General features: G+C 39.7%; 2 protein-coding genes across 3 annotated transcripts in view; one reads left to right on the forward strand and one right to left on the reverse strand.

The window, feature by feature from the left end:
* Positions 1–14,338, forward strand: part of PDZK1 (PDZ domain containing 1) — a 44,783-nt gene extending 30,445 nt beyond the window's left edge. Inside the window, exons 7-9 of the mRNA XM_029945988.1 lie at positions 349–591; positions 12,228–12,509; positions 13,777–14,338. Of these exons, the coding sequence (XP_029801848.1) occupies positions 349–591; positions 12,228–12,509; positions 13,777–13,830 (579 nt within the window). The 3' untranslated portion in view covers positions 13,831–14,338. The remainder of the gene's footprint in view (positions 1–348; positions 592–12,227; positions 12,510–13,776) is intronic.
* GPR89A (G protein-coupled receptor 89A) overlaps positions 13,164–23,815 on the reverse strand; it is a 55,032-nt gene continuing 44,380 nt past the window's right edge. The window contains exons 11-14 of one of the 2 annotated variants that reach the window (XM_029945989.1): positions 18,493–18,588; positions 16,620–16,709; positions 15,505–15,570; positions 13,164–15,367 (exon numbers count right to left, since the gene is read on the reverse strand). In XM_029945989.1, coding sequence (XP_029801849.1) covers positions 15,161–15,367; positions 15,505–15,570; positions 16,620–16,709; positions 18,493–18,588 — 459 coding nt within the window. In that variant the 3' untranslated portion in view covers positions 13,164–15,160. The remainder of the gene's footprint in view (positions 15,368–15,504; positions 15,571–16,619; positions 16,710–18,492; positions 18,589–23,815) is intronic. The other variant, XM_029945990.1, reaches the window with a different exon arrangement.

The following is a 23,815-nucleotide window of genomic DNA, read 5'->3' on the forward strand; positions in this document are numbered from 1 at the left end:
GACCATCTGACTGAAGGGGAAGGGCTAGATGAACCTAGGATGCCTGAGCCACAGGGCAAGTCACTCAATGTGTGTGAAGCTTTGACAACATTCTGTACTGCTTTTATCTTATGTATATGCATATTTGGTTACACGTTTATACACATTACTCCATGACCAAGCTCAATATTTCTTTATACCTTTTCTGGTTGGGATGGTAGAGAAATTTTACTGCCCCTCAATCAGATGAACCTATAAGAGTTGTGGACCATGTATGCCATCTTGTAAATTAAGCTAGCACATTTAATAAAGTATAACTACACATATTTACAACTTATGTGTTTTTTTTTCCCCCTTTACTTTCCAAAGGCTCATTTTTCTCCATTTCTCTACTATCAAAGTCAAGAACTTCCTAATGGTTCTGTCAAGGAGGCTCCAGCCCCAGCTCCAGCTCTGGCTCCGGCTCTGGCTTCTCTGGAGGTTTCAAGTCCAGATACTACAGAGGAAGTAGGAGATCATAAGCCTAAACTCTGCCGGCTGGTTAAAGGTGAAAATGGCTATGGCTTTCACTTAAACGCAATTCAGGGTCGGCCAGGCTCGTTCATCAAAGAGGTATGGTAATCTGGTTCTAGCAACCCAATGAACACACCACAGTTAGAGGAGTCCTAGCCTCTCCCACTCACTGACGGCTTAGGGTCTTTTGTTTTTCTTAAACATCTGTCTTTAGGTACTTTCAAATCAAATAGAGTGAATCAGCATGACTGTGGTTGGCAGTCACTACCAAGTCTGATTGGGAATAATACTTATTTATTCCTATGCATTTGGCATAATGCCCCCAGCCTGTAGGGACTGACAGTGAGACTATCCCCATTCCTCTCAAGTTGGGAACGAAGAAAGGGAACCTGTGAAATCTAATTAATATTCCAACCCAGAAGACATACAATACGGTACTCAATCACTGAAATGCTACTTGGTATTTTCTTCTGGTGATCTTAATGATTTCTTAAAAATTGAAGTATAGTTGACAAACAATGTTATATTAATTTCAGGTGTACAATATAGCATTTCCACAATTATATGCATTACAAATTCTCATCATTGGTAAGTGTAGTTACCACTGTCACCATATAGTTATTAACTATTGTTGACCACATTCCCTACGCTGTACTTTAGTTCCTGTGGTTTGTTTTACAACTGGAAGCTTGTACTTCTTAATCCTCTTTGCCTGTTTTGCCCATATCCCTCATCTGCCTCTGCTTTGGCAACCACTAATTTTTTCTCTTGATTTGAATCTGTTTGTTTTGTTTCTTGCATTCTATATACAAGTGAAATCATAAGGCTGATTTCTGTCGGACTTTGGTCCATCAATGTTGTGAATCACAAGATTTTATTCTTTTTTTATGGCCAAGTAATATTCCATTGTGGATCCCCCCCCCCATCATCTTTATCCTTTCACCTATCAATGGACACTTAGGTGGCTGTAAACATAGGGTGCATAGATCTTTTCAATTGGTGTTTTTGTTTTCTTCAGGTAAATACTGGAAAGTGAATTCCCTGGATCCTATGGTGTTTCTATTTTCAATTTTTTTTGAAGACTTTCCATACTGTTTTCCATAGTGGCTGTGCCAATTTACATTCCCACCCACAGTGCACAGCGGTTCCTTCCCTTTTCTCCACATCCTTGCTGATACTGGTTATTTCTTACCTTTTTATACTAGCTTTTCTGATAGGTGTGAGGTGATACTCATTGTGGTTTTGATTTGCACTTTCCTGATTAATAATGTTGAGCATCTTTTCATGTGTTTCTTGGCCGTGCATGTGTCATCTTTGGAAAAATGCCTATCCAGGTCTTCTGTGCATTTCTTCATTGGATTATTTGTTGTATACGTTCTTTACATATTTTGGATATTAACCCGTCATTGGATATATCATTTGCAAATATCTTCTCCATTCAGTAGGTTGCCCTTTAATTTTGTTGATGCTTTCCTCTACTCTGAAAAAGCCTTTTAGTTTGATATAGTCTAAGTAGTTTCTTTTTGCTTTAATTTCCCTTGCCTGAGGAGGCAGATCTAGAAAAATGTCACTAAGGTCGATGCCAGAGTAAATACTGCCTGTGTTTCCTTCTAGGAGTTTTACGATCTCAGGTCTCCCATTTAGGTCTTTAATCCATTTTGAGCTTATTTTTATATATGGTATGAGGAGGTGGTCCAGTTTTCCCAGCACCGTTTATTGAAGAGACTGTCTTCTCCCCTCCTTTGTTGTAGGTTAATTGACCATATAAGCGTGAGTTTATTTCTGGGATCTCTGTTCCATTGATCCATGTGTCTGTTTTTGTGCCAGTACTACACTGCATTGATTACAGTAGCTTTGAGTATACCTTCAAATCTGGGATTGTGAGACCCCCAGCTTTGTTCTTTTTAAGATTGTTTATCTATTTGGGATCTTTGTGGTTCCATACACATTTTAGAATCTCTTGTTCTAGTTCAGAGAAAACCACTCTTAGAATTTTGATAGGGGTTGTATGGAATCTGTAGGTTGCTTTGGGTAGTATGAATATTTTAACAATATTCTTCCAATCTATAAGCTTGGAATATCTTCCCATTTAAGTGTGCCATCATCACATTCATCTGCATTTTATAGTTTTCAGAGTACAGGTTTTTCAAACTTCCTTCATAACTTCCTTGATTAAACTTACTCTGTATTTTATTCTCTTTAATGGAATTGTAAATGAGATTGTTTTATAAATTTCTCTTTCTGCTACTTTGTTATTAGTGCAGAGCAACACAACAGATTTATGTATATTACTGTTTTAACTTTTGAAACTTTATTGAATTCATTTACTCTAATAGTTTTTGGTGGAGTCTTTAGGGTTTCCTACATATAGTCTCATGTCTTCTGCAAATAGTGACAGTTTTAGTTTTTCCTTGCCAATTTGGATGTCTCTTATATTTGTTCCTTTTCTGATTTTGGCTGTTAGAATGTTCAGTACAACATGAAATAAAGGCGGTAAGAGTGGACATCCTTGTCTTCCTCCTGATCTTAGAGGAAAAGCTTTCAGCTGTTCACCATTGACTATGTTAACTGGGGGTCTGTCATATAGGTTCTTTTTATTTCTTTTTTATTTTTTTAATGTTTTTTTTAAAATTTATTTCTTGAGAGACAGAGAGAGACAGCACGAGCGGGGGAGGGTCAGAGAGAGAGAGGGAGATACAGAATGTGAAGCAGGCTCCAGGCTCTGTGCTAGCTGTCAGCACAGAGCCCGATGTGGGGCTCGAACCACTAACCATTGAGATCATGACCTGAGTCGAAGCCAGATGCTTAACTGACTGAGCCACCCAGGTGCCCCTGTCATATAGGTTCTTAATTATGTTGAGGTATGTTCCCTCTAAGCCCTCTTTATTAAGTTTTTTCATGCTGAATGTTGTCAAATGTTTTTTCTGCATCTATTGAGATGGTCATTGGATTTTTAACTCTCATTTTGTTAATGTGGTGTATCACATTAATTTGTGGATATTGAACCAATTTTGCATCCTTGGAATAAATCCCACTTGACTGTGGTTAATGATCCTTTTAATGTGTCGTAGAATTTGGTCAGTTAATATTTTGAGGATTTTTGCATTTATGTTCATCAGGAATAGTGGTGTGTAATTCTCTGTGTGTGGTGTGTTTGTCTGGTTTTGGTGTCAGGGTAATGCTGGCCTTGTAAAATGAATTCAGAAGCTTTCCATCCTCTTCTTTTTTTTTTGGAATACTTTGAGGAGGATAGGTATTAACTCTTCTTTAAATGTTTGGTAGAATTCACCTGTGAAGCCATCTTGTCCTGGACTTCTGTTTGTTGAGAGTTTCTGATTCCTTCTTCAATTTGTTATCTGTAATCAGTCTGCGCAGACTTTATTTTTTCCTGACTCAGTCTTAGAAGATTCTGTTTCCAGAACTGTATCTATTTCTTCTAGGTTGTCCAATTTATTTATTTTTATTGAAGTATAGTTGACATATATTAGTGACATAGTGATTCAACAACTCAACCAACAACTGTCACTGGACAACACTATTACAATATTATTGACCATGTTCCTGATGCTGTACCTTTTATCATGTTACTTGTTCATTCTATAATTGGAATCCTGCATCTCCTACTCTCCTTCACCCATTCTATCACCCCAATTCCTTCCCCTTTGGCAACCATCAGTTTATTCTCTATGGATCTGTTTCTGTTTTTTTTTTTTTTTTTTTGATCCCACATATAAGTGAATATGTGGTATTTGTTTTCTTTTATTTTACCTTTAGGCCCATCCATGTTGCCTCAAATGGCAGATTTATTTTTCTTTTTTTATAGCTGAGTAATGGACAGTTAGGTTGTTTCCATATTTTGGTTATTGTAATTAATACTGCTATAAACATAGGGTTGCATGTATCTTTTCAAATTAGTGTTTCCAGTTTCTTTGGGTAAATACCTAGGAGTGGAATTACTGGAACCTATGGTATTTCTATTTTCAATGTTTTGAAGAACCTCCACACTGTTTACCATAGTTGTTGTACCAGTTTAGTTTACATTCTCCCGAACAATGCATGAATGTTCCTTTTTCTCCACATCCTTGCGGATACTTGTTTTTATTTTAACCATTCTGACAGGTGTGAGGATGAAATCAAAATGTGGTTTTGATTTGTGTTTTCCTGATCATTAGTGATGTTGAGCACCCTTTCCTGTGCCTTGTCAGCTATCTATATGTCTTTGGAAAAATGTCCATTCATGGCCTCTGCCCAATTCTTCTTTTTTTCTTCTCTTTCCTCTTTTTCTTTTAGGTATGTATGTATGTATGTATGTATGTATGTATGTATGTGTGTATTATTGTCAAGTTGGTTTCCATATAACAGTGCTTATTGCAGCAAGTGACCTCCTTCATGCCCGTCACCTCTTTTCCTTTCTCTCCCACCCCCATCAACCCTCAGTTTGTTCTCAGTATTTAAGAGTCTCTTATGGTTTGCTTCCCTCCTTTTCCTTATCTATTTTTTTCCCACCCCCTTCCCCATGGTCCTCTGTTAAGATTCTCCTCTTTCACATGAGTGCAAACATATGGTATCTGTCCTTCTCCGCCTGATTTATTTCGCTTAGCATGACACCCTCAAGGTCCATCCACTTTCCTACAAATGGCCAGATTTCATTCTTTCTCATTGCCATGTAGTATACCATTATATACACAAACCACATCTTCTTGATCCACTCATCAGTTGATGGACATTAAGGCTTCCTCCATGATTTGGCTATTGTTGAAAGTGCTGTATGAACACTGGGGTATGTATGCCCCTATACATCAGCACTCCTGTATCCCCTGGGTAAATTCCTAGTAGTGCTATTGCTGGGTCATAGAAGAGTTCTATTGTTAAATTTTTGAGAAACCTCCACACTGTTTCTAAAGTGGCTGCACCAGTTTACATTCCCACCAACAGTGTAGGAGGGTGCCCATTTCTCCACATCCTCACCAGCATCTTTAGTCTCCTGATTTGTTCATTTTAGCCACTCTAACTGGTGTGAGGTGGTATGGCAGTGTGGTTTTGATTTGTATTTCCCTGATGATAAGTGAGGTTGAGCAACATTTCATGGGTCTGTTGGCCTTCTGGATGTCCTCTTTGGAGAAGTGTCTGTTCAGGTCTTCTGCCCATTTCTTCACTGGATTATTTGCTTTTCAGGTGTAGAGTTTGTGAGTTCCTTGTAGATTTTGGATACTAGCCCTTTATCCAATATGTCATTTGAAACTACCCTTTCCCATTCTGTTGGTTGCCTATTAGCTCTATTGATTGTTTCCTTTCCAGTGCAGAATCTTTTTATCTTGATGAGGTCCCAATAGTTCGTTTTTGCTCTTGATTCTCTTGCCTTTGGGGATGTGCCGAGTAGGAAATCGCTGTGGTTGAGGTCAAGGAGGTGGTTTCCTACTTTCTCCTTGAGGGTTTTGGTGGTTTCTTGTCTCACATTCAGGCCCTTCATCCATTTTGAGTTTATTTTTGTGTACGGTGTAAGAAAGTGGTCCAGTTTCATTCTACTGCATGTTGCTGTCCAGTTCTCCCAGCACCATCTGTTAAAGAGGCTGTCTTTTTTCCACTGGATACTCTTTTCTGCTTTGTCAAAAAGTAATTGACCATTCATTTGTGGGTCCAGTTCTGGGTTCTCTATTCCATTGGTCTATGTGTCTGTTTTTTTTCCAATATTATACTGTCTTGTTGATTACAGCTTTGTAGTAGAGGCTAAAGTCTGGGATTGTGATGCCTCCTGTTTTGGTTTTCTTCTTCAATATTATTTTGGCTATTCAGGATCTTTCATGGTTCCATATGAATTTTAGGATTGTTCTAGCTTTGAGAACAATGTTGGTGCAATTTTGATTGGGATTGCATTGAATGTGTAAATTGCTTTGGGTGGTATTGACATTTTAACAGTATTTGTTGTTCTAATCCATGAGCGTGGAATATTTTTCCATTTCTTTGTGTCTTCTTCAGTTTTTTTCACCAGTTTTCTATAGTTTTCATCATCCAGATCTTTTACATCTTTGGTTATATTTATTCCTAGCTATTTTATGGTTTTTGGTGCAATTGTGAATGGGATCAGTTTCTTGATTTCTCTTTCTGTTGCTTCATTATTGGTGTATAAAAATGCAACCGATTTCTGTATGTAGATTTTGTACCTTGTGACTTTGCTGAATTCATGGATCAGTTCTAGCAAGACTTTTGGTGGAGTCTGTCGGATTTTCCACGTAGAGTATCATGTCGTCTTCAAAAAGTGGAAGTTTGACTTTCTTCTTTGCCAGTTTTGATGACTTGTATTTCATTTGTTGTCTGATTGCTGATGCTAGGACTTCCAGCACTGTGTTAAACAACAGTGGTGAGAGTGGACATCCCTGTCGTGTTCCTGATCTCAGGGGGGAAAGCTCTCAGTTTTTCCCCATTGAGGATGATATTAGCTGTGGGATTTTCATAAATGGCTTTTATGATGTTTAGATATGTTCCTTCTATTCTGACTTTCTTGAGGGTCTTTATTAAGAAAGATGCTCTATTTTGTCAAAAATTTTTTTGCATCTTTCAACAGGATTATATGGTTTTTATCTTTTCTTTGTTAATGTGATGTATCATATTGATTGATTTGTGAATATTGAACCAGCCCTGCAGCCCAGGAGTGAATCCCACTTGATCATGGTGGATAATTCTTTTTATGTGCTGTCGAATTCGATTTGCTAGCATCGTGTTGAGTATTTTTGCATCAGTATTCATCAAAGATATTGGTCTGTAGTTCTCTTTTTTTGCTGGGTCTCTGTCTGGTTTGGGAATCAGAGTGATGCTGGCTTCGTCGAAGGAGTCCAGAAGTTTTCCTTCCATTTCTATTTTTTGGAATAGCTTGAGAATAGGTATTAACTCTGATTTAAATGTCTGGTAGAATTCCCTAAGGAAGCCATCTGGCCCAGGACTCTTATTTGTTGGGAAATTTTTGATAACTGATTGAATTTCTTCACTGGTTATGGGTCTGTTCAGGTTTTCTATCTCTTCCTGTTTGAATTTTGGTAGTGCTTGTGTGTTTAGGAATTTGTTCATTTCTTCAAGGTTTTCCAGTTTGTTGGCATATAATTTTTCATAGTATTCCCTCATAACTGCTGTATTTCTGAGGAATTGGTTATAGTAGATCCATTTTCATTCGTGATTTTGTCTATTTGGGTGCTCTTTTCTTTTTGAGAAGCCTGGCTAGAGATTTATCAATTTTGCTTATTCTTTCAAAAAACGAACTCTTGGTTTCATTGATCTGTTCGTGTGTGTGTGTGTTGTGTGTTTTATTCTATATTGTTTATTCCTGCTCTGGTCTTTATTTCTCTTCTTCTGCTGGGTTTGGGGTGCTTTTGCTGCTCTCCTTCTAGTTCCTTTAGGTGTGCTGATAGATTTTGTATTTGCGTTTTTTTCTAGTCTCGTGAAATAGGCCTGGATTGCAATATACTTTCCTCTTAGGACTGACTTTGCTGCATCCCAAAGCGTTTGAATTGTTGTATTTTCATTTTCATTTGTTTCCATATATATTTAAATTTCTTCTCTAATTGTCTAATTGGCCCATTCGTTCTTTAGTAGGGTGTTCTTTAACCTCCATGTTTTTGGAGATTTTTCAGACTTTTTCCTGTGGTTGATTTCAAGTTTTATAGCATTATGATCCAAAAGTGTGCATGGTATGATCTCAATTCTTTTATATTTATGACGATTGTTTTATGACCCAGTATGTGGTCTATCTTGGAGAATGTACCATGTGCACTTGAGGAGAAAGTGAATTCCATAGTCTCAGGATGTAGAGTTCTAAATTTATCTGTCAAATCCATCTGTTCCAATGTGTGGTTGAGGTCCATTGTTTCCTTAGTGATTTTCTGTCTAGTTGATCTATCCATTGCTGTAAGTGTTAAATTACAGGAGTGTTAAAATCCCCTGCAATTAGCACATTCTTATCAATAAGATTGTTTCTGTTTGTGATTAACTCTTTATGTGTTTGGGTGCTTCCAAATTCGGTGCATAGATGTTTATAATTGTTAGCTTTTCCTGATGGATAGACCCTGTAATTATTATATATATAATGCCCTTCTTCATCTCTTATTACTGGCTTTAAAGTCCAGTTTTTCTGATGTAAGTATGGCTACTCCAGCTTTCTTTTGATTTCCAGTCGTATGATAGATATTTCTCCATCCTCTTACTTTCAAACTGAAGGTGTCTTCAGGTCTAAAATGAGTCTCTTAGGAGGGCACTTGTGGGGAAGAGCACTGGGTGTTGTATGGAAACTAATTTGACAATAAACTACTTAAAAAATGCGTCTCTTGTAGACAGCAAATAAATGGATTTTATTTATTTTTTTATCCATTCTGCTACCCTATGTCTTTTGATTGGAGCATCTAGTCCATTTACATTCAGTGTTATTATTGAAAAATATGGATTTAGAGTCATTGTGTTCTCTATAGTGTTAATGCTTATAGTTGTGTCTCTGGTGTCTTGTATTCCTTGCAAGATTTCCCTCATAGAGTCCCTGTAAGGATTTCTTGTAGGGATGGTTTGGTAGTGACGAATTCATTCAATTTTTGTTTGTTTGTGAAAACCTTTATCTCTCCATCTATTCTGAATGACAGGCTTGCTAGATAAAAGATTCTTGGCTGCATATTTTTTCTGTTCATCACATTGAAGATTTTCTGCCATTCCTTTCTGGCCTGCCAAGTTTCAGTAGATCGGTCTGCAACCACCCTGATATGTCTCCCTTTGTATGTTAGGCCCCTTTTATCCCTAGCTGCTTTCAAAATTCTCACTTTATCCTTATATTATCCAGTTTCATTATGATATGTCATGTTGAAGGTCAATTCATGTTATGTCTGAGGGGAGTTCTCTGTGCCTCTTGGATTTCAATGTCTATTTCTTTCCCCAGACTGGGTAAGTTCTCCTTCAGCACCTTTCTTTCTTCTTCAGGAATTCCTATGATATGGATATTGTTCCATTTGATTGTATCACTCAGTTCCCGAATTCTCCTTTCATGCTACTAGATCAGTTTATCTTTTTCTTAGCTTTGTCTATTATTATGTCTTCTAATTCATCTATTCTCCTCTCTGCCTTTTCAATCCATGCAGTGGCAGCCTTCATTTTATTATGTACCTGATTTATAGCCTTTTTAAATTTGTCACAACTATTTTTAAGGTTCATAGTCTTTATAGCAATATCTTCTCTGATGGCTTCTATGTTTTTTCAAGCCCACTGATTAATTTTATGACAATTATTCTAAATTCTTGCTCATTATGTTGCTTATATCTGTTTTGAGCAACTCTGTAGCTGTGACTTCTTCCTGGAATTTCTTTAGAGGAGAGTTTTTCTGTTTCATCATTTTGGCCGGCTGTCTCTTGTCAGTTTTAAAAGCTTGTTATGCACTCTGCACCTGTTAGTATTGCTATATTAAAGGAGGCTCATTGACTGTCCAGGGCCTGTCCTGATCATTAAAAGTGTTCTTTTAATGGTGTCCCTTGGTCTCATTCTGCCTTTGGTTATTTTATTTCCCCACTGGTAGTGATATTTGGGACACTCCATCATGTGTACTTTAAAATTATTATTGATAGGCATGTATCTATTGACATTTTGTTGTTTTATTTTCTATTTTTGTAGCTCTTCTGTTTTCTTTTGTTCTCTTCCCTTGTGATTGACTTTAGTGTTATGCTTGCATTCCTTTCTTATTTCTTGTGTATCAATGATAGGTTTTTGGCTTATGGTTACCATGAAGTTCCTACATAACATCCTAAGTATATAGCACTGTATATTAAGTTGATGGTCACTTAAATTCAAAAATATTCTAAAAGCGCTACATGTTTATTCCCTCCCCTCCACATTTAATGCACAAGATGTCTTATTTGACACATCTTTTTATCTTGTAAATTCCTTAACTATTTTTTAAAGATATAATTGATTTTACTACTTTTGTGTTTCAACCTTCGAACTAGGTTTATAAGGACTGATTACCACCTTTGCTATAGGTTGTTTTATTGGTGAAATGCTTTCCTTTCATAATTTTCTTCTAGTTATGGCCTTTTCTGCTTAGAGAAGGCCCTTCAACATTTCTTATAAGGCTAATTTAAGGGTTGAGATTTCTTTAGCTTTTGTATAGGAAACACTCTCTGCTTCAGTTCTGAAAATAATCTTGGTTGGTAGAACATTCTTGCATGTAGGTTTCCTTTCAGCTCTTTGCAGGCCAGAGGGGGAGTAGCATCTAGCTCAAAGCTTCTACTGAAAAATCAGCTGAGAGCCTTATGGCATTCCCCTGGTATGTAGCCTGCTGCCTTTCTCTTGTTGCTTTTAAAATTCTCTATCTTTAATCTTTGAGACTAAAATTATTATGGGTCTTGGTGTTCGTCCTTGGGTTCATCTTGTTTGGGGTTCTCCTGCACCTGAATATCTCCCCAGGTTAGAGAGGTTTTCAAGCTTTCTTCAAGTAAACTTTCTGTCCCTTTCTGACACGAATGACATGATATGAATGTTACCAGGCTTGATATTTTCCCAGAGATTCCTTAACCTAACCTCATTTCTTTTCTCCTTTATGTTCTTCAGTTTGGGTGCTCTCCCATATTACCTGTCTTTCCAGATCACTCATCTGTTCTTCTTTATCATCTGTTGATTCCCTCTAGTGTCTTTTTCAGTTATCATAAGAAAAAAGCAATCAGAGAAAGAATATATTTTCCCTCTTCTGAGGTCTGAGTTCACCTACTCATCAGGTTAGTTGCTCATCTCCATTTTGTTCAGTTCTTTTTCTAAAGTTTTGTCTTCTTGTATTTAGAGTGTATTTCTCAGTCTCCTCATTTTGACTTTTTTTTTTATTTGTTTCTATGAATTAGGCCAAAACAGCTACCTCTCTGTCTTAAATGAGTGGCCGTGTGTAGAAATGTCACCAGTGTAGACTGCGTGTGGCTGGTGGCATGACTGGAGCAGGCCAGGACTGGGGGCGCTTTATGCTCTGGCGCAACAGATGGAGCTGTAGCGGGCAAAGGCTGAGGGTGCCCTGGTGTGTGCCCCACTGGGTCAGCCTTGAGCTGGTGTGGGCGAAGGCCCCAGGGCTTGCTGAGGTGCTAGCGTGGCTAGAGGGCCTGGACTCTGGGCCCGTCTGCACTGTCCAGGTGGAGATGGGATGTAAACCATGGTACTTGCCAGTAGCTGTGACTCTGGAGAGTTCCAGCAGTTTCCCTACCACTTGGTGGATGCTCTTGGGTTAGTAAATTGATTCCCTTCAATTAGTCTAGTTGCTCTTTAAGCTGCCACTTCTTTGCTGTGCCCCAGATCTGGGGAGTCTATGTGCAGGCCCCTCAGCACTGTCTCTCCCAAGGGCCGTTTGTAGCTTTGAGGGTGTGGTTTTCATTATGACTGTCTCATGTCTCCTGCCATTCTTTACGTGGTCTCTCTGCCCTTTGTTGTGCAGTAGCTATTCAATTAGCTCTCGGCTCTTCAGGAAGACTCGCTCTGTACGTAGGCATAGACTTGGTGTCTGTGGGAGGCGGGAGTCAGTCTTGTGCTGTCGTCTTGGACCCCTCCAATGGTACTCGAGTATGGAAGTTGAAGCTCTGAGAAGCAGAAAAGCATTAGAGCACCTTTCTTCTGTGCCTCAAGAAGAAATAAGATGGTTAAGAATACATTCTCAAACCCCTCTCTCCTCTGAAGGGAAGCCAATCTAACCTTCCCTTGTCTGTGTCTGGAAGGGATAATTCAGCACCTCTTTTTCACAGGTACAGAAGGGCAGCCCTGCCGAACTGGCAGGGCTGGAGGATGAGGATGTCATCATTGAAGTGAATGGAAAGAAGGTGCTGGAAGAACCTTATGAGGAGGTGGTAGACAGGATCCAGAACAGTGGGAAGAATGTCACACTCTTAGTCTGTGGAAAGAAGGCCTACGATTATTTCCAGGATAAGAAAATCCCTATTGTTTCCTCTATGGCTGATCCACTGGATGGACCCAGAGGAGGAGCACTGGCAGAACCAGAGCACGACCCACAGGTGGCAAAGGAACGAGTGAGTGGGAATACATTTATCACGCCCTGGTAGGTTAGATCACGGAGAGAAAGTTCTCAATAAGTACAGCTCAGGCCTATGTTTACCACAGATCTCCAAGAATACAAAAAACTACTGTGTGGTGATAAGTCGTTTTTGGTGGAAAGGAAGTGGTATGGATGCAAGTTTTTTTTTTTTCCATAGCATGGAGTTGACAGTAACTGTCCAGAGAAGATGAAAGTTTATCAAAATTGTAATGGGCCCACCAGCAGACTAGCTGTGTACACATTCTGGTTCTGTCACTTAACATCCTTGGGCAAATGGATTTATTCTCTTTGCCTCACATTCCCCACCTGTAAAACAAGGAGGATTTATAGGATTGTTATTAGGATTATTAGGACTATTAAAGTATGGTAAGCATGAAAATGCATGGTGGTGTTTAGAAAACATGTTGTTTTTGAGATAACTGGCGGTGTATTATTGCTAGGGAGGAATAAGCATTATTCTGTATTTGGATTAAAGTCCTTGATAAGTCTTTTGTATCATTCTTCTTTCTATTATGTTTAATTCTACTCTATTTACAATTAATTACTGGTATTATGAATTAAATGCTATTTGTTGATGAATGCACGCTCCATCTGGGATGCTAAGATAAAAGATGATACACTAGGTGGCTTATGAACAACACGGATTTATTCCTCACAGTTCTGAAGGCTGGCAAGTCCAAGATCAGGGCACTGGCAGCTCTGGGGTCTGGAGAAGGCCCTCTTCCAGGTTGCAAACTGCCAACTTCTTGCTATGTCCTCACATGGTAGGAGGGGATGGGGAGGTCTGGGAGGGTCTCTTTTATGAGACGTTAAACCCAGTCACCAGGGCTCTGCCCTCGTGACTTAATCACCTCCCCAAGGTCCTACCTCCGACTACTGTCACCTGATCTTAGGATTAATATTTCAGTATATGAATTTTGGAGACCTACATTCAGACCACAACACACATAATAGCCATTGACCTTGCATTCTTGATTGCTTAACACAGAAAGCATTCCAGTGGTCTTTAAAAAATTCAGTCATGGCTCTAGAGCAAGTCAATTATGGACTATGATAGCTTTATAGAAAAGATATGTAGGCATTAAGAAATTGGTTAGTGTCAGAAAGCAAGCTGGAAACAAAGCCAAGTGTAAAATTCAGGTTACCTGGCTTCTAGCGAGGGACTCTACTCCCTGCCTTAAGTCATCCAACTGGTGACATTCACACTCGCACTCACAGACCTTTTGTTTTCTTTTGCACAGGCGCACAGTACAGCCTCACATTCTTCTTCCAACTCTGAAGATACAGAGATGTGATGAGAGCAAGTAATGGCTTCGGCTGTTTCTGGGTGTTCACGAAGAATCCGTTCCCAAGAAATGAGCTGCCACCATTAACCGTCTTGGTTAGAGGAGAACTCCTCTGGGAACCAGGTCATCATAGGTTGTCATTTGTCTTGGGGCGGATATTGCACTAGATGGCTTATTTATAGTTAACTTTAGGCAGGAAGCAGAATCAAGTAATTTTCTTCGAGCTTCTACTTAACTACATTTCTTTGTATGATGATATCTCTTAATTCTAGGCTCCTGGAGCACCAAAAATGATTCAGAAATCTGTACGTGTGAGAGTTCACTATAGTATCTGAGCAGATAAGCCTATTAAAATTATGGTTTTGTAAGAACGCCTTTAGAGTATTCTCGAGTCTTCCCTGTTAGATGCTAAAGCCTTAACAGTGCTTTTGCTTTTGGTAAACTTGCTTTTATGCTTTCGTCTTCATTTTGCCTCTGGAAGTCCAAAACACAATAAAATTCAGAATGAGATCTTAAAGACTTCTTGGTAGTAAAATTCCGGATTTCCTTGAAGTGCATTTCTGAATGTTATATAAATTTTCCAATATTTTCCTTTCACAAGGAGAAAGTAGGGGCTAGAATAGGAGAACTTATTCCAGTTAACAATTATTCATTGTTTTACCCCACAGCATGAGGGGGCAGACGGAAAGAAAAAAGTCATCACCAAATTGAATGTACAGTAATTCACGCTCAAATAATACTGACTTAAAAGGAAATCAACAAAGATGATACACCGGACTTCTCTTGGTAGAATCTTGTCCCCAGGTTGGTTAGTTTTATGGGGCAGGGTAGGCTGGGGGGATGCCAACTCACATTAGATCACACAAGCACACTACCAAGCTATTCTTGATAAAATGAAGCTAAGGCCAAAGGGTTACAGTCTGATTTTAATGATTGTCAGTGTGAAGGGAACGCCATCACCTCCTCCTTGTGAGCCTTGACAGAAATCCTGTGTGTGTGGCCCGGCTACCTCAGACTTCCCCTTACCCTACAGTTCCCATGTATTCTCTCCAAACTAGTTTCTTGGCTCTTTCCCACCCATCTTCCGCCATTGCGGCATCAGCCTCAAACCCACACAGGATGCTGAGTGCTGGCCTGAGTTCACCTCACGCTCTTGTGTTCCAGCTAATGCTACATGATCACAGTATCATCTGAGGAGGAAGGCAGAAGCTGGAGGTAGAATCTGCTACCTCAGTGTTTTGGTTGTTTAAAGAATGTTAGGCTCTGGTCCCCTCCATTTTTTCTCTTCTATCCAAGTTCTGACACTACTGGCCTGTGGCAGTCTGTGAGAGGCAGGAGTTCAAGGTGTCATGGGCTTCTCTGGTGCCTGTTTGTGAGCCAAATAGAGGAACAGAATGCTGGAGAGGGCGCTGACCAGGAAGATCACGTCAAACCAGCGGTGATAGAAGTTGAACTGTAGCTCTCCCAGGACCTCGGTGATGATGGTCCGGTATTCCAGAGGCATGCTCATTCGAATCAGCAGCACAGAGGAGACAAAGTACATGCCCTAGGAGTTAAACAAATCCATCTTGAAGTCACTTCGGCTGTAGTCGGGGACCAAAGGGAATTTTAAAATATTTAGAAGTAGGAAACCACTTCTGGCTCTTTACCGTTGTAAGCAGAAAGCTAGTTCGTGAAACTTACCATTATCTGTGCTAACAGCAGGACGATGACGTTGGAGGACTTACTGCTAGAGATGGCGTAAAAGAACTGCCAAGAAAGGGAGAGGAGTTTCCACGGTACTGCTAGACTCTTGCGTCAAGAATATTAAGTAGCATGATTAACAATTACAAACATCTCTTCAGGGGCGCCTGGGTGACTCGATCGGTTAAATGTCTGACGTCAGCTCAGGTCATGATCTCATAGTTCGTGGGTCTGAGCCCCACGTTGCGCTTGGACCTGGAGCTTCGGCTTCTGTGCCCACCTCTCTCTCTGCCCCTCCCCTGCTCCCGCTTGGTCTTTGTCTCTCAAAAATGAATAAACGTTAAAAAAAAATTAAAAAGTCTCTTCCACACAGCAATCCTGTAAGGATCGGCTGACACAGCTAATGCTATGATGAAGAGGAACAGACTGCTGGAAAAGGGTCCAGCTAGGTTGTGCCCAGAGGGATAGTTGGTGGTTTTAAGAATTACATTACAGCATGAAGGGGCTGCAGTTGCTATCAAGTTTTTCGGAAACTATGTGATACATATAACTTTCATATCACTACGACACATTAAAACATCACTCCAGGCCACTCCAAGCCCTTATAATTACTACTGGGCTCCTGAGCTCTTTCCAGAATTGTGCTAGATGCCTGGAGATCCCTTCTCCTCCCTTCCCAACCTCTTCACTCTTTTCATTCAAACAACTCTTGGATCTTGAGCTGCCCACCTCTTCTCCAAGAGAAAATTTACCTTCTGCCTCCATGAAGCCTTCCTGTGTTGATCAGAAAATAGCCAAACATTCCACTTCTCCTACTTGCCTGTCCTCTACAAGGGACCGTCACCATTATTCCAACCTCAAACACCTGTCTTCTTCATCCACTCGAAGTATCCCTGGAGTACCTGCCACAGGCCAGTTTCTGCTGGTTCCGTATCAGTGAGCAAAACAGACCCTGACCTCATTCTATGACCTTCGGTAAAGTACTCATCTGATGGGCGGCGGCTGTAAATCTGACTATTTGTGACTGTTAAGGTCTCAGAAGGCAGAAGTCTTCACGAGGTAAAATTACCTAGTAACTAAGTAAGGAGTAATCTGGACTCAGTGACACAACATACCTTGGTGAGAGTGATCAGCAGTCCTCGGATAGATGTCACGATGATGATTCCGACCAGAATGAAGGAAATGTGTTGAGACCAGAACTTCACCTGTCACCAGACAGAAGGAAAAGTGTCTGTGAAATCTCTGAGACACATGAAGGCTATTCTTCTGATGTATCCGGATCGCTTATGTGACAGGAAGAGGGAACTTCATTAGGCCCTACCTGATTTAATAAAAAAGGTTTTAGGGAGGGAAGAAAGTAAGGTGCAGCTACAACATCTAGGAAGACGGCTGTGCACAGCTTTTTTTTTTTTTTTTTTTTTTTTTTTTCAAATGTTCATTTGAGAGAGAGGAGGAGCATGAGCCAGGGAGAGAGGCAGAGAGGGAGACCAAGGATCTCAAGCAGGGTCTGCACTGTCAGTGCAGAGCCCGACGTGGGGCTTGAACTCACCAACCATGAGATCATGACCTGAGCTAAAATCAAGAGTCAGATACTTAACTGAGCAACCCAGGCGCCCCTGCAGTGGATATCTTGATAAGAGGACTTAATCAAGACAGGCTGGAAGCGAGCAAATGAAGTGCAGTGAGGACAATAACACTAGTCAATTAGAAGAAACAGAGATGGGCCTAATGATGCAGCTTCAATGTATTAAGTGAAAAGCATGAATTAAAAGGAAATTAAATAGCAGCTAAATGATTTTTAACATCTGTGAATGACGCTCCCCTCATCACCTATAACTTTAAGAAATTATTCTTTTTACAATAAAAGAATACGTAAACATTCTCAGCTACCGTCTAGGAAATAATTGACCTTCACTGGAATTACACGATGACACCTTATCTCCTCTTGGACTGCTTCCCAGTGGAAGGCAGCTCTGGAACCCTGTGCTTGATTCGGATCTAAAAAGTACCTGCGGGGGGCTGCTATTACCAACAGCTAAGGGTGTTACTCAGCATTCGGAAACGTGGGACATGCAGATGAACTGTAGATTAAATACACACACACAGCAACTAAATAGCCTCACAAGGCACTGACTAGAACACTTCTAATAATTGAGGCCAGCAAAAAAGTTACAAGAGGAAAAGAAAACACATATGTAACAACAGTGAGGTATTATTTTATGGTGTAATTTATAAACTACTCAGAGGAAAGATACCATGAGAGAAGGTTTACGTCACTGGCTCATCATCAAAAAACATGCGCTTTCAGTGGTTTCTCAAGGATGAGGCTCAATTTGCTCTGGTTCATTTTCGTTTTATCCAGGTACCGGCGCGTGGCCGGCTGCGAAGGACGGCTGGGGGCAGCCTGCAGTCTGTCACTAGAGTCCTGGCCCAGCTACGCGGCCCTCACAGGGACCAAGCGCATGACTCCGGTCTTAGTACCAAAGTGCTAATCAGCTAGAATCATTGTTTATATGTATATTTGGAAAATACACTGTTTTATAAATAAAGACAGAAAACATAGATCAGGACAAGAGTGTTTAGTGATAATGGTATTATAAAACAGAGGATTAAAACTGCACGGATTACACTTACCATCTTTAGCTCAAAGTCCACCTTAACTAATTGATAAAGATGATTTTTACAGCAGCCATAATTTCACTTTAACGGGGAACACTAATTAGTGGTTAATTTTCTACTAGAGAAATCAAAGGTGAGTTTGGGGTTTGAAGATCTCATCATATATCACAGAGAGAAGTGTCCAGTATTCGGTGGGGGAGAAACGGGCAAGGGGTTGCTGGCTACAGAAGCGCAGAAGATGGACTGTAGGAATCATCAGCGTCTAAGTAATAAGTCACCGCTTATCGTTTTATGACCTTTACAAACTGGCCATAGGAATATGCCAAAAAACAGGAGAATGGGAAGAACAGAAACAGAATTAATTCTTACATCAAACTGGATCCCCAGATAATTCACAGTGATCTCAATGCCTCTTGTGACAGGATCAGTTTTCCCAACTCGATCAAAAACGATATTAATGGTTGCCTGCAAAGACACAGACCTTTATATTAGAGCATCTCAACAAACACTATTTCAAAAAGTGATTCAAAATAATGAATTAATATATATCTTACAGGTAGATGTTCTTAAAAATGCAATTCTACTCTCAATATAAACCACATATAAAACATCTACTATAGTTATTCACATATAAGCAAACAAAAGTCATGATGTACCCTATCTTTTCTGTAAAGAATAAAGAGGAGAAAGGCTATGGCATATGGCATATATACCTTTGGTTGACAGAAGTCAGAAAGGTAACATTCTGGTAGATACAGTTAGAGTAAAAGAATCAAGGAATCCCAGGGTCATTCCCTCTGGTTATTTTCTGAATGTTCTAAGAGCCATCACTAACATAATGACAAGAGAGTTACAGCAAACAAGCCAATAAGAGATCAGATGGAATTATTAATAATATCCAATTAATCCAAAAGAAGGCAGAAAAAAAGAAAAAACGGAAAAGAGAATAGATGGGACAAATAAAAAACCTAACAACAACATAGTTGTTTTCAACCCAACCATATGAATAATCACGTTAAACATAAATGGTCTAAACCAGAGTTGGCAAACTGTGACCCGGTAGTGACAGGAGCCAGAGATGACATATAGATGAATGGGCACGGCTGCCTTTCCTGTAAAACTTTATTTACAAAGGCAGGTGGTGGTTGGATTTGATCTGTGAGCTGTGGATGGCTGACTCCTGGTCCAAACGTGCCAATAAAATGGCAGACTATAAGATTGGATAAAAAAGCAAGACCCAACTCTAGGTTGTTTACAAAAATCCACTTTAAAGATACATATAGGTGAAAAGTAAAGAATGGAAGAAGGTATATTATGCTAATACTAGTCAAGAGAAAGCTGGAAGGTCTGTATTAACATCAAAGTAGATTTCATGGCAGAAAATACTGCCAGGGATTAAAAGGGTCCTTCCAGAACAATAAATGTATCATTTCAATAAGGGGTTCAAAATGACCCTAAAGGTGTATGTACCAAATAAAAGAGCTTTAAAGTACATGAAACAGAGGTGTCAGGGAGATGGTAGAGGAGAATACTGAGCTCGCCGTGTCTCAAACACATCAAGACAACAGCCGTATCTGTGCCACTGACTCTACTCTGAAAACCACCTGAAGACTGGCAAGAACAGATCGTCCACAGCTAACTGTTGAGCGGCCACACTGAATAGGGTAGGGGGGGGCTGAGACATGGTGGGAAACCAACCCTTGCCCGCGAGACTAACCACAAACAGGAGGGACACCGCAAGCACAGAGGAGCAAGAGCATCGGGCCCCACACCAGGCACCCCAGGCAGTGGGATGAGGAATTCCGGTGATATGTGGCTTTGAAAACCAGTGGGGCTTAACTTTGGGAGATTTTAAAATCAGCAGGGCTTAACTCCAAGTGCTTTAAAAATTTGCAAGGCTGAACTCGGGAAGAGCCAAAAGTTGATAGGAAGTGAAGTCCCTGCCCTTGAAGAGCTAGAATAAATAACTTGGCCCCAGAGACAGCAAAGCAGCAGCAGTTTGAAAAGTGCCTGGGGTGTATGTGAAGAATATTCATTTATTAGTCTCCATATGTGCTGGAGGGGCAGGGAGACTTCAAGAACAAAGCTGGGCACCATTTCTCTTCTCCTCCCCCAGCCTAGATAACCAGACACCTGTGGGCACCAGAGCTAATACCCTCTACCTATCTTGCTAGTACCAAGTGCTCTGACCCCATGTTCACCTTGGGACCTGCCTGCCTCAGCAGGTGGCCCTCCAAAACCACTCCTGCCCCACCCACCACTCCAGCACCATTGCAAAGCGACTGCCACCTTAGGGAGAGAGAGAGATAACATCAGAGCGCCCAAAGTTCCAGCAGCTGAGCCTCTTAGTTGGCTACACAGGGACTAAACCCTGCCCAGTGTGCCCAGAGCAGGCAGGGCAGGTCATTGCTGCCAACTGGGCTGAAGGCAAATGCAACTCAGCCACAACAGCAAGGCATATGTTTCCCACATAGGAGACATCCTTGGAGCGTTGGGCTCTGGTGACCAGGGACACTGCACTACAGGGCACCACTTGATCTCTTCTACACAAGGTGATTACTGTCAAGACTAGGAGTCATAGCTGGCCCCCAATACACAGAAACAAACAGAGAGCTAGATAAAATGAGGAGTCAGAGGAATATGTCCCAAATGAAAGTGCAGGACAAAATTGCAGCAAAAGAGCTAACTGAACTGAGATAGGCAATATGCCTGGATAAAGAATTCAAAGCAATGGTCATAAAGATACTCACTGGACTTGAGAAAAAAAATGGGTGAACTCAATGAGAACTTCAACAAAAATATAAAAAAAGAACTAGAGATGAAGAATTCAATATTGAAATAAAAAACACTCTAGAGGGAACGGCAGATTAGAGGATGCAGAAGGGATCAGCAAGCTGGAAGGCAGGGTAATGGAAGCAGGGTAAAGCTGAACAGCAAAAAGAAAAAAAGAATAAAATATGAGAAAAGGTTAAAGGAACTCAGCAACACCACCAAGTGTAGTAACATTCATATTACAGGGATCCCAGAAGGAGAAGAGAGAGAGAAGGGGGCAGAAAACGTCTTTGAAGAAACAATAGCTGAAAACTTGTCTAATCTGGAAAGTGCAGAGAGCCCCTAAGATTAACCCAAAGAGGTCCACACTAAGATAGGTAATAATTAAAATGGTGGAAAGTAATGATAAAGCAAGAATTTTAAAAGCAGCAAGAGACAAATAGACCTGGTTACTACAAGGGGAACCCTATAAAGCTATTAGTTGATTTTTCACCAGAAACTCTATAGGTCAGAAGGGAGTGGCATGATATATTCAAAGTCCTGAAAGGAAGACTCGCAACCAAGAATACTCTACAAGCAAGGTTATCATTCAGAATAAAAAAGACAAAAAGTTTCCCGGACAAAAGTTCAAGGATTAAGTCATCACTAAACTAGGCTTACAAGAAATGTCAAAGGGAATTTTTTTACTTTTATCGTTTATTGTCAAGTTGGTTTCCGTATAGAACCCAGTGGCAAATTCTTTGAGTATAAAGAAAAGGCCGTAACTAGAAGGAAATTATGAAAGGAAAAAATTTCACAGGTAAAAGCCAATATATAATAGACATAGACATATAATAGACATAGTAGAGGGGTGCCTGGGTGGCTCAGTTGGTTGAGCGTCCAACTCGATCTTAGCTCAGGTCATGACCTCACATTCATGGGACTGAGCTCTGCACTGGGCTCTGGCTGACACCGCCATGTGTGTTTGGGATTCTCTCCCCAACCTGCCATCACTTCTCCCCTGCCATGTGCACTCTCTCAAAATAAATAAATAACCTTAAAAAAAATTACACAGTATAAAGCCAGTATAGAAAGAAAGTAGTAAAATCAATTATATCTACAAAAACCAGTCAAGGAATACACAAAATAAAGAGATATAAAATATGACATCATCTACACAAAATGTGGAGGGGGAATAAAAATGTAGTACTTCTAGAGTGTGTTTGAAATTAAGCTTGAACTTATGTTTGATCAACTTTACAGGCTGCTGTACACCTAAGATGTTATGTATAAGCCTAATGCCAATCACAAATCAAGCTCCTACAATAGATACACAAAAAGTGAAAAGAAAGGAATCCAAGCAGAATACTAAAGAAAACCATCAAACCACAAGGGAAGAGAGTAACAGAAGAAGAAAAGAACAGAGTACTACAAAAACAACCAGAAAACAATGAGCAAAATGGCAATAAGTATATTAACTATCAATATTTATTAATCTAATTTAATTTAAGAGAAAGACAGAAAGAGCATGCACATGAATGGGGGAGAGGAGCAGAGGAAGAGAAGAGAGAGATTAAGCAGGCTCCACACTTAGTGTGTAGCCCAATGTGGGGCTTGATGCTATGACCCTGGATCATGACCTGATCTGAAATCAAGAGTCTGACATTCAACTGACTGAGTCATTCAGGTGCCCCTCAGTAATTACTTTGAATGTAAATGGTCTAAATACCATGTTAGGCCACAAAAAAAGTCTCAATAAATTTAAGAAGACTGAAATCATATCATGCATCTTTTTCAACCATAACGATATGAAACTAAAAATCACAAGAAAGAAATCTAACCAGAATACCCTTACACGGAGGCTAAACAGCATGCTCCTACACAATGAATGGGTCAACCAAGGAATCAAGGAGGAAATAAAAAAATACATGGAGACAAATGACAATGAAAACAAAATGGTTGAAAGTCTTTGAGATGCAGTAAAAGCCATTCTAAGAGGGAATTTCATAGCAATACAGGCCTAACTCAAGAAACAGAAAAGTCTCAAACCACCTAACCTTACACCTAAAAGAACTAGACTTTGAAAGAACAAAGCCCAAAGCTAGGAGAAAGAAGGATGCAATAAAGATTAGAGCAGAAATAAATGAAATAGAGAAAAGAAAAATCAGTGAAACCAGAAACTGTTTCTTTGAAAACATCAACAAAATTGCTAAACCTTTAGCCAGACTCATCAAGAGAGAAGACTCAAATAAATCAGAAATAAAGGAGGAGAAATAATAATAGACACTACAGAAATACAACAAAACTATTATGGAAAACTATGTCAGCAAACTGGACAACCTAGAAGAAATGAATAAATTCCTAGAAATGTATAATCACCCAACACTGAATTAGGAAGAAATAGAAAATCTAAACAGAGCAATTACTAGTAATGAAATTCAATTAGTAATAATAAAAAACAAACAAACCCCAAACACAAGTGCAGGATCAGACGGCTTCAAAGGTGAATTCTACCAAACATTTAACAAAGACTTAACACGAAAGAGTTGAAAGACCTAAACTGTGAAAACTATAAAGCACTGATGGAAAAAAAAGTGAAGATGAATCAAACAAATGGGAAGACACTCCACGCTTGCTGTACACCTTAAACTAATGTAACAGTGTCAAGTCTACAGAAAGAGAGACAGAAAGACAGACCTATTCTTCTCAAATGATTTCAAAACACAGAAGAGGAAGGAAACTTCTAAATTCATTCTATGAGGCCAGTATTTCCCTGAAACCAAAACCAGACAGACACTACCAAAAAAAAAAAAAAAAAAAAAAAAAAAAAAAAAAAGGCTACAGGCCAATATTTCTGATGTACATAGATGCAAAATCCCTTAACAAAATTTAGCAAACTCTTCACCATGATCAAGCATAATTTATTCCAGGAATACCAGGT

The sequence above is a fragment of the Suricata suricatta genome, chromosome 8 (genome assembly GCF_006229205.1).
Source record: "Suricata suricatta isolate VVHF042 chromosome 8, meerkat_22Aug2017_6uvM2_HiC, whole genome shotgun sequence".
Classification (NCBI taxonomy): Eukaryota; Metazoa; Chordata; class Mammalia; order Carnivora; family Herpestidae; genus Suricata; species Suricata suricatta.